At 42.5% G+C, this 10,673-nt stretch overlaps 1 protein-coding gene across 1 annotated transcript; it reads right to left on the bottom strand.

Annotated features, from left to right (window-relative positions):
- Positions 1–1,642: 1,642 nt before the first annotated feature.
- eno3 (enolase 3, (beta, muscle)) lies at positions 1,643–9,821 on the bottom strand. The gene is made up of 14 exons (XM_006808375.3): positions 9,692–9,821; positions 6,756–6,845; positions 6,580–6,675; positions 6,438–6,496; positions 6,266–6,335; positions 5,267–5,400; positions 4,866–4,982; positions 4,676–4,781; positions 4,237–4,434; positions 3,161–3,237; positions 2,793–2,917; positions 2,606–2,714; positions 1,986–2,044; positions 1,643–1,897 (listed from the first exon to the last, which is right to left on the bottom strand). The coding sequence occupies exons 2-14, from the start codon at positions 6,838–6,840 to the stop codon at positions 1,828–1,830; spliced, it is 1,305 nt and encodes a 434-aa protein (XP_006808438.1). The 5' UTR covers positions 6,841–6,845; positions 9,692–9,821; the 3' UTR covers positions 1,643–1,827.
- Between the last annotated feature and the right edge of the window lie 852 nt (positions 9,822–10,673).

The raw sequence follows: 10,673 nt of genomic DNA, 5'->3' as shown, positions 1-10,673 counted from the left end.
GATTCCTAAACGAGTTCTTCAGCCTTTTGGATCCATTTTTGTCAGATCTCATTAAACAGATGCTGATCAATCACCTAGCCAAGCCCAGAGATGGTCCATGTTGGTCACTATGAGAACGCCTCACAGCTGGAATCAGCTTTGATAAAAATCCATTACTGACTGCTCGATTATCCAGGCTGCCTTTTTACTGATGCAGTTCAGATAATTGTTGGATGGCTAAAATGCTGATATACACTAACCAAATAGAAATGGCAATGGGAGGGAGAAAACTAGACCCAGCCAACAAGGGGACATGAACCCAGAACCTTTGTCCAACCAAAAATTAATTTCTGAGTAGACTGTCCCATGGTGTTTGGCTTGATAACTCCCATTTGATTTGTAGGTAGGGATGGGTATCGAAAACCGTTTCTTGTTGAGAACCGGTTCCCACTGTTTCAATTCCTTGGAATTGTTTGCCATTTTTGCAAATGATTCCCTTATCGATTCCAGTCGCCTGAATGACGTCACCACATTGCGGAGCGTCATTTACCTGGCAGGAAACACGGCGCCTAAGCGGCTTAAACTCTCAAAAGTTTGGTCATACTTTATGAGAACGGATGACAACAAGGCAACTTGCAATACTTGCAAAGTAGATATTTCATTTAAGGGAGGAAACACTATGAATATGCAAAAGCATTTGCTCACAAAACACACGATGACCTTAAATGAAAGTCGTGTTTTTAATTCCGCTCCGGACTCATGAATCTCAACCCAGCAGCAGCGGTAACGTTTGCACGTCCTCTCCCGTTAATGCAGCAGGTAAATAATCAACTAACAGTGCATATTATGTTAGCGCGATCTGCCTTATTACAAAACCTGCATTACTGTGCGTTTAGGTGACCATGATGAGAGAGACAGAGTCTGGCTCAGATGCTGGCAGTTCTCGCTGCAGTCTACCGTAGCGTCTCCTTTCAGGCAGGATAGACGAATGTCACCAAGCAGAGACTCAGTTTGTGGTCAAAGGCTTGCACCCATTTGCCACAGCAGATGATTTTCAGTAAGTGAATGTGTTTATTTGTAGGCAGGGACATTACTGGATATTCTTGTGTAATTGCTACAGAAGAATATTTATTGTATTATTTTACATTTACAATTTTCTTTCCTGGGGACCCTGTGACACCCCATTGAAGAGACATAGGCTGGATCTCTTAAGATCTCACTGTTGGGTTTTTAAGGCCATGTTACTCCTAAATTTCTATCTTGTTCAAAGAGAAGATATAAAACAAAGTTTTAAGCTAATCGACCTTAGTGTTCTCCTTTTTTAAAAATAAGAATCGATGAAGAATCGAATCATTAAACAGAATTGAAAATGGAATCGTGAAAATCTTATCAATACCCATCCCTATTTGTAGGAGTTACAGAAATGCATTTTAAGCACACCTGAGGATTTTGAGGTGGAAAGCTGAAGGAAAACTTCAGAATATCAGTCTTTCCTATTAGGAAACGATGAGTTGTTCACATCAAGCAGGATCTTGTTCTGAATGAGTTTTGTTCACCATTGCTGGTGAGGATCTGTACATGCATGATGCATTGAAAAGCTCAGCTCTTTGAGTTTGAATGTAAAAAGACTATAAGCAGCTTTAATAAATTCAACTCAGAAATGTTTCCTTTTCACTCTTTAATGTTTGTCTTTTGTATAGAAAACATCATTAATGGAATTACATCTAGAAAGACAGTCAAGCCCACTATGACCTCTAACCCCTCACCCCCAGTGGAAAGGGGTAAGAGCCTTCTGGGGTCATCAGGTGTCAGTCAGTTACCACAGCGACAGGAAGGCAGCATGGTGCTTTAGTTGATCTTTGGGTGGCGGAAGTCTTTGCCAGCGAACTTGGCCTTGTCTCCAAGCTCCTCCTCAATCCTGCAAGTCAGAGGTCATGATTAGCTGTGCTTTGTTTTTCTTAAATGTCTACTAGCCTGAGAATGACAAAAACTCATGAAGTTCTTACCTCATCAGCTGGTTGTATTTGGCCAGACGTTCTGACCTGCAGGGGGCACCGGTTTTAATCTGAAAGAAACAGAATGAGGTTAGCACTGAAGTTGTGGTTTGTTCCCTGTAGTGACCCAGTTTCCTTCCCAGCAGATTTAATCAGAAATAGGACCAGACAGTTCAATAGTGGTTGCACTGCTTTTATGCAACCACTTATTTAAAAAGGCACAAGTCACATTTATTCTTCTGCCTGCAACTGACCAGTGATTTTCCCACAGAACTCAAAACTTTGGGTCTTATAAGTACTGATGCACTTTAATTTTCATTTTGAGTCAGACCTCTGTAGATAATCAGTGTTCATATCAGTCCTTGATTATCAAGGCATTTTGCACAACCAGCAGTTAAGATTCAAGTGATTTTCTTACAATTTTGCTTCAAAATGATCTTAAACCTTTCATTTAAGCTCAAATACATGAAGCAGTAGATTGACCAGCCATGTGTGAGCAGTCTGGCTTTTTCAAATGACTTTACGGGGAATAGTTTATAATCTCAGCCTTTTTGTTTTTAAAGAACAAAAACTTCAATTATTCTTTGTGAACAGATTAATCTCACTGAGACTGTCTGATGAAGTTTAAATACCTGTCCAGTGCAAAGTCCAACCACCAGGTCAGCGATGAAGGTGTCTTCAGTCTCTCCGGAGCGATGGCTAACCATCACACCCCAGCCGCTGCTCTGAGCCAGCTTACATCTGACAGGCAGATACATTTAATTAACTTTCAGCAGAAAATGTTAATGTGGACTAAAACAACTCCGATTGGTGTCTTACGCCTGGATGGACTCAGTGACCGAGCCAATCTGGTTGACTTTAAGCAGCAGACAGTTGCAGGCCTTCTTGTCCACTGCCTGCTGGATCCTCTTTGGGTTGGTGACAGTCAAGTCGTCACCTACGATCTGATTAGAGCAGAAAAACCGATGTGTTACTTTAGTAACACTATATTCCCGTTACTGAAGGTTTTCCTTGCTGGTTCTTCCTGGAAGAAAGCGCTTGTATACTTCAGATTCCAGAAGACTAACAAACATCTAGTGATGCCAATCATTGTGGCAAAGAGAAAAAAAAAAAAAAAAAAAAAAAAAAAAAAACCGAATGACAGTCAAGTTGTGTCACATGTCTGCATGCCTGTCTGTGCACCTCACCTGGATGTCTACAGAAGAAGTGAATTTAGCCCACTGCTCCCAGTCATCCTGGTCAAATGGGTCCTCAATGGACTGGACTGGAGAAAGAGAGACACTGAGGAGAAAGTTTCCACAGTAGAAATGCCACAGACACCCAATGATGCTACTGTGCTTAACAGTTACATGAATTCAATTGGAAATGTGCACACTGCACAAATCTTTGTGGTTCTCCAAATTAATTTTATCAGTTGAGCATCACACATTTTTTAAATGGAAAAAAATAAATTTAGAACCCCTCTAGAGAGTTTTTTAAGAGCATTTTTCCTGCAATGAACAAGGCAGCCTGACCACTTCCTGAACCCAAAAGGCTTATTTCACTCCCTCAAGAGCTCAAGTGAGCTAAACCAACTAAACATTTTTAATACTTCTGATCCAAGCATTCAAGAAGGAATTTGAGTTTCATACTTGGCAGCCTTGTTTGAAATTTAAATGGTAAATGGCCTGTATTTGTATAGCGCTTTACATATCCAGTCATCCACCCATTCACACACTGGTGATTGCAGCTACATTGTAGCCACAGCCACCCTGGGGCGCACTGACAGAGGCGAGGCTGCCGGACACTGGCGCCACCGGGCCCTCTGACCACCACCAGTAGGCAACGGGTGAAGTGTCTTGCCCAAGGACACAACGACCGAGACTGTCCAAGCCGGGGCTCGAACCGGCAACCTTCCGATTACAAGGTGAACTCCCAACTCTTGAGCCACGATCGCCCTTAAATGCTTTAAGAGACCAATATATTCCCTTCCAAAGACACTCAGTTAAACCACAGACTCAAAGCAAAGTGTAGCTACAGAATTCGTTTTGTTTCCTAGGTTTTTGAAAGACATTTAAGACCATAAATCAAAGTCAAATCTCAAGATCAATTTGACACATCAGTGCAACATTGGTTTAGTTGTCCAAATTCACTGCAGTTTCTCAAAGGTCATGGCTAAACACATTTTAATACATCTTGTCTACATTCAGGATGCAAACAGAGCATCATTGTTTATGTTCTGAAGGCATTCAGTGGTCATAGCAGCAGTTCTAGTCAATCTTACCAGGGTAGTTCTTGATAAAGCTGCGGTAGAGGTCACCCAGCTTTTCACCAGAAATGTGTCTAGAGGGGTCATCGGGGGACTTGAAGTCCAGGTCGTACTTTCCACTGCGGAAGAACTCTGAGGCGGCTACGTCCATGCCAATGATGATTTTGTCGGGGTAACCGGCCTTCTCGATGGCAGTCTTCAACAGCTCCAGAGCTGTGAACAAAAAAACTCATTGTTAGAAGTCATAATAACTTAAATCTTGAGTTGTGTCAAATGTGTATTATTAGTTTTCTAGTAATCAGCTCATCCACTGGTTAATTTAACTGTCTGACTAACTGAAGCAGCAATACACACAAGTCTGCTTTAAATTCTATTGCATTAGCAGTCACATCATTCCCAAGATAAACTACATAATGCAATGCCTCGTCACTGCGTGGTCACGTGCAGCTCTCACCCTCATTATTCTCCAGGATGTTTGGAGCGAAGCCTCCCTCATCTCCCACGTTGGTGGCATCTTTTCCATATTTAGCTTTGATGACATTCTTCAGGTTGTGGTAGACCTGAAAACAAAGTATATAAACAGTTAGACATCGGTTTTACCGTTCATAGCAGAAACATTGCAAGAGGGCAGGGTTTAAGTAAACCTCAGCTCCAATCCTCATGGCCTCGTGGAAGTTGGAGGCTCCAACTGGCAGGATCATGAACTCCTGCATGGCCAGTTTGTTTCCAGCATGGCTACCACCATTAATCACATTAAAGGCCTGCAGAAAGAAAAAGATTCTAAAAATACCATCCATATGCAAACAACCCAAACATAAGTTACAAAAGACCTCTGGACCTTAAATGAAACCACTGAATTGAAAATAAAAATCTGGTGCACAATAAAAATTGTCCAGAGGCTCACTAGAAATTTCCCATAGGCTTGCATGTTAATAGCAAACTAAATAAAAAAAATAAAATAAAAATATAAGTAAAATAAGTCGAGTCAAGAAGTTTGGGTCTTTAAAGCCAGTTTTCCCACTTTGCTTAAGCCCCTCCCACTCACAGGCACAGGAAGGATGACATCTTTGTGTCCAGCAAGGTCAGCAATGTGGCGGTAGAGGGGAACTCCTTTCTCTGCTGCTCCAGCTTTACAGACAGCCAGCGACACACCCAGGATGGCATTGGCACCAAACTTGGCTGCAAACAAAGCATCAGACATGCATCCTTGCTTCAAAACAATCTGCATACAGTTGCACAGTAGGGCCAAACCACCAGGTAAAGAGGGTCAAGAAATCCTCCAAGTTGTTTGAACTCATCTGAGTTTCCCCAAAAGTTTAGTATAAATATAAAATTTAAATACATTCAGTATATGAATGAAGCATGAAGAGTGTTAAACCATGACTCAAAGGATGTCAATTGACTTTCCTTTACACGATTTGAGAGTTTCTCAAATATAATTGCGGGTTAAAATATTCTTCTTGCTAGTGAAGAGCTGATTTTAACCTGCCACTAGAAAGGTTAAACAGATTGTTGGAGTCCATGTAACAAACATGGACTCAGGTTGAAGTTAATACAGTCATTTATTAAAGTTCCATCCTTCAGTACACAAACTTGGCAGACACAACTTTAAGTGCAGTGGAATTAAAAAGTAATTTCCTCATGCCCAGTGAGTGAACGTGAAATGGTGATCCTCAGAGAGTCCATACCAGGTGTTCACCTGAGTCAGTTACAATGTCAGAGGATCAGAAATCCTAATGAAATATTAAGAAATCTGTTAGATGGCACATTTATTTCAGGCTATATAGACGAGTGCACCAGTATACCTGTATAAATGCCAAAGAATGCAGTGCTTCCAGCTTTGTTTTCATTCTGTTTCTACAATTCACTTCAGCAGTTCATTTTCTGTTAAATATTTTGTTTACCCAGTTCTTATAACCTAATATAGTTTGGACTGGTTTTAAAAGAATTTGCCATTTTACATCACCACCCTTCCATGTTTTTACATAAAAGAAACAAATCTTAAATTCAACTACTTTTATGAGGCGAATATCTAAGTCCTTACATTTGTTTTCAGTGCCATCCAACTCCAGCATGAACTTGTCGATCTTCTCCTGCTCGACAACGCTGAATTTCTGTAAAGATGAGATGAAGTACCATTAGCCTGCAGTGAATCCCTGCAGTAGTTAAACTGTATTAGCATCAAGCTAACATCAGCGATCCAACTTAACAGATACCTTCTCAATCAGCTTGGGGGCAATCTCCTTGTTGACATGCTCCACAGCCTTAACGGTACCTGCAGGGAAACACAGGTGTTAGCAGCTACGCTAAAAGCAGCATTAATGCCATCCCCAGCCCCACACACTTGACTCCTCCCACCTTTGCCCAGGTAGCGGCTCTTGTCTCCATCACGAAGCTCCAGAGCCTCATGGACTCCAGTTGAAGCGCCGCTGGGAACAGCAGCCCTGAACAGACCTGAGGTAAAGTTTGACCGTCAGGTTACTGAACTCGCTGCAAACAGGAAGTGCGTCATGGTCAAAGTGACAGCTGCTCACCTTTGGCTGTCCACAGGTCCACCTCCACTGTGGGGTTTCCCCTGGAGTCCAGAATCTCACGAGCGTGGATCTTGGTGATAGACATCCTGACTGAAGGGGGAAGAGAACCAGGTGATTAGTTCAAATACAAAGAAAATCTTTTATAGAAGTGTCATCTGCACTGGGTCAAACATTTGTTTAATCTGAATTTTGACATGTGACTAAAAAAATATATATATATAAAAAAAAAAAAAAGAAAAAAAAAAAAGAGGCGGTCAGATTGAGTGAGAGACCTGCTGCAGAAATCCTGTTTAATGCCATGATGCCTCCATGATGACCTTTCTTATCAGACTCCACCCACACAACCAATCACAGCCCTGCACTCCTGACTGACAGCTACAGGGCTCAACAGAAGAGCGGGACAGACCATTCTGCAGGCACGAGGGGGGGGGGTATCATAGTCTGGCTGGGTTATTTATACCAACACCAGCCGTGTGGGAGCCTTTGACTTTTTCCCTGACCTTTCTGCAGAGGTCATGACTTCCTCCCTGCTGTTTTTGAGTTACACAGACTCTTATTAATGCTTGTGACATTTGAAGAGGCATTTGTGACTGAGCTGATATTAGCCTCCACTGTGCATGACCCACTTCACCTCACAGCTGAAGGACTGGGCTTTATCTGGTTGCTAGCTCTCATACAGTAAGCTCTTCTGATTCTGTGCACACTGAGAAACGCTGCTGTAGTAAAAGTGTTCTGGTCCAACTGTGTGAGCAGGTTCAGAGCGTCCGTCACATCTGCTGTGTGTTATGTAAGAGTGTGTGTCTGGGCAGATGCCATTTGAACAGCTGAGCTCTTACAGTACACTCCAAACCCCTGATGGCTTTTACAAACACTGTACACCTGCTTCAAGTTTAACTTGGCTGCAGATGAGTGTGGGTCAGCCAGCCTCTTTCAGATCTGCTTTCAGAATGAATAAAGTTACTATAACATCAGCAGTCTGACAAAGTCTGGTAAATACGAGGCACAGCAGCTCCAACCAAATTCTGAAGTTGCTGATCCTTCAAAGTATTAGTGTTTTTCCTGTACACAGGTTTGGTACATCTGAGCACCTAGATGTTGTTTTGATCCTATGTCAAGTCCAAACAGATGAGTCACTGAAGTCTTTAAACTTTTAGGGGAAATCTGTTAAAACCCCGTTTTGTTATCATGAATCTACCGTTAAACGTCTCAGGCAGATGGAACGAGGCCTGTTCATGCTGAAAACTGAGCAAATTAAAGCTGACTGAGGACACTTAAACTACTCATTTCACACAGTCTTCTCACGTTTCTTTAAAAGGCATCACAATAACGCTGACCACTAAAAACAGTTTTTAGGTAGCTTTGTTCATCAGGACTTTCAGCCGTCAAACCCAAGACACTCACCTCTGCAGCTTTTGGCCTTAACAGCATACAAGAGGCTATAACTGACTCTCACAATGCAAAGCCAATCATATTATTAAAGTCCATCTTTGTAAGGATTTCTTATTCCTTTATGGACGCTCCTCACCAACCCCAGTTTAACCCCTGACAGGTTCACCCAGAGAGGTTCTGACCTGCTCAGAAGAAGAGTAGGCTTGGACAAACCCATTTAACAGTTTTGTAAGTGGAGTTTAAGTCACTCAAGCATAAGTATGTTTATCGGTTTATGGTTAGAAATAAAATGAGGAGAAAGGCAACTTCATTGGGTTTTACTACATGCAGGCCCAGCAAGTGGCCAACATGCTTTCTGGTGTCAGCTGTGAATACATTCAAGTCTAGTGAGTAACAGAACACATGAGATCAAGCATGTGGCACCACGGGTCTGAGCTGCTTCTGCTCACTGTTGGTCAGCTGTGGAGAAGCATGAGTTTTAACATACAAACTGGTTCACCAGTCTAATATGTTTATCTCACAAACATCAGACCACTGAAGGACAATGGGAGGGGGCTTCACGTCGATAATCAGCACAATAGCTTTAAGTCCATGAGCGCTCACATTATAGTTATATTTACAGTGATGCATTCAGGGGGACAGACTAGTCCACACATGGCTGCTTTGATACAGAAACACCATTTTGCAGGATTAGTGCCCCCCCCCCAGCCAGCCCCCCTTAAACCACACCCCGGTCTCCCAGACCCCTGAGGGGAGGATACGCCTCATTTTAAGGTGCAGAGTGGCCATTTAGACACCCAGCAGGTCACGTTTAAACCACCTGTGATCATTAGCTTTGAGTGAAGTCTGCTGCTAGACCACGTGGGACGAATGAAAACATCTTTTATTGGCTGAATGAGCCTTAGCAGCCTAGCAGCGGGGCAGGTTTAGAGACACTTTGTTTCAGCCTGCTAAACAAACAAGAAATGAACCAATAACACAATAAAATGTCTCCAAGTGTAAAACGTATCACACAGAAAGACGAGTGTTACACTACAGATGAATCAAAGTCACTCAAGTAGAAAGTCAGAACAGAAGTCTTTTCAAAATGTAATAAAACCCTTTCCTTTAAGGTGAAAAGTCAGATTCAGGAAGTGTTGCTTGGAGTTTATATGACCTGCTTAAATGTGTGCAGATCTGAGCTCAGGAGGACTTTTAAATGCTAAAGATTCACATTTAAAGCTCCCTGTGAGCACATGGAGGGTGTCCGTCCGTCCGCGGACTTTGAGCCTCTCACGTCTGTCTGTCACTCTGTGACCTTCAGTCCACCCGAAGTCAAACCTCTCAAACTTTGTTCCCCCTCCTGCCATAAACAGGAACAAAACGAGTCTCCAGAACAGGAACTTATTTAAGTTAGCACCTCAGGAGAACTTCTGCAAACTGAACTTTCAGAGTAAAAGTCTAAAACGCATGCCACCAAACCAGAAGCAGTCTGAGCCGGAAACAAACAGGAAGTTACTTTAAAAATCTCCAAGCAGAGCCCTCAGCTGTCTGCCGTCCCAGCTTACCTGTTCAGAGGCAGTGAGCAAGAAGAGGGGGTCGCCTGTCCGTCTGTCTGACTGTCCGACTGACGTGGAAAGTGTCCGTCTGTCCCCCAGCAGGGCTTTTATAGCCTCTCCCTGCAGCTGCAGCAGAAGGAGGAGGAGGAAGGAGGGAGTGTGTGCATGTGACAGGACGGAGACAAACAGAAAAACCTCCCAGCTGTAGTTAATCATCAGATCCTCACTGCTGTTTGCCGTCTCCAAACATAATTATAAGAGCCTTAATGTGAGGCTGTGTAAGTTTCTATGAGGACTGCAGTCCTAGTGTAACATGCTCAGATATGGAAATACTTCCGGTCTCTTCCTGAACACACACATTTCTAGTGCTTCCCAAAGAGCCAAAAGGAAAATCACCAGCAGCGTAACACAATCCAGGAAGTCTTTAAACTCAGGTACAATGAATGTTTCTGTCCGTCAATTGCTCTGAAATAAGAGCTTAAAGACTGCAGGGGACATGGATGCACTGGACCAACAGTGTGATATAATCTTTATTTAACCCAAAAGTCATTAAGTGCCCGTGTTACTGCAGCCAAAACATTAGACACAGCCTGCAAAGGCAGGAGAGCTCAGGTAAATAACAAAATACATACATAATAATAATGAAAATGAAATGGAAAAGTCTGAAAATAATGTAAGAAATGTATAAAACCACCTCTTCAACAGTAATAATAAATAATAATCAGGACCGGCTGTGCTGCTTTAAAAGGAACTGCTCTTTGATTTTATATCTGCAGAGACGATTTGAATCCAGGAAGTGCTGCGACTCGAACACTCGAGTGCTATCATCACTGTTTAATTTAATGCTTTCAAACACAAGAATCGTTAAACAAATGTGGCTCTGTGTGCATGATCTAATCTAAAACGTTAAAATCACTGTGGCGCTCACAGAACCCCAGAGCTCGGGCTCATCTGAGGGAAAACATCGCATGTTCATTTGTCAAATAAGCAG

Source organism: Neolamprologus brichardi, chromosome 3, assembly GCF_056152115.1.
Source record: "Neolamprologus brichardi isolate AB-2024 chromosome 3, ASM5615211v1, whole genome shotgun sequence".
In the NCBI taxonomy this organism is placed as follows: Eukaryota; Metazoa; Chordata; class Actinopteri; order Cichliformes; family Cichlidae; genus Neolamprologus; species Neolamprologus brichardi.
Note: the sequence above shows the minus strand (reverse complement) of the source record. Positions and strands in the feature narration are given on the sequence as shown.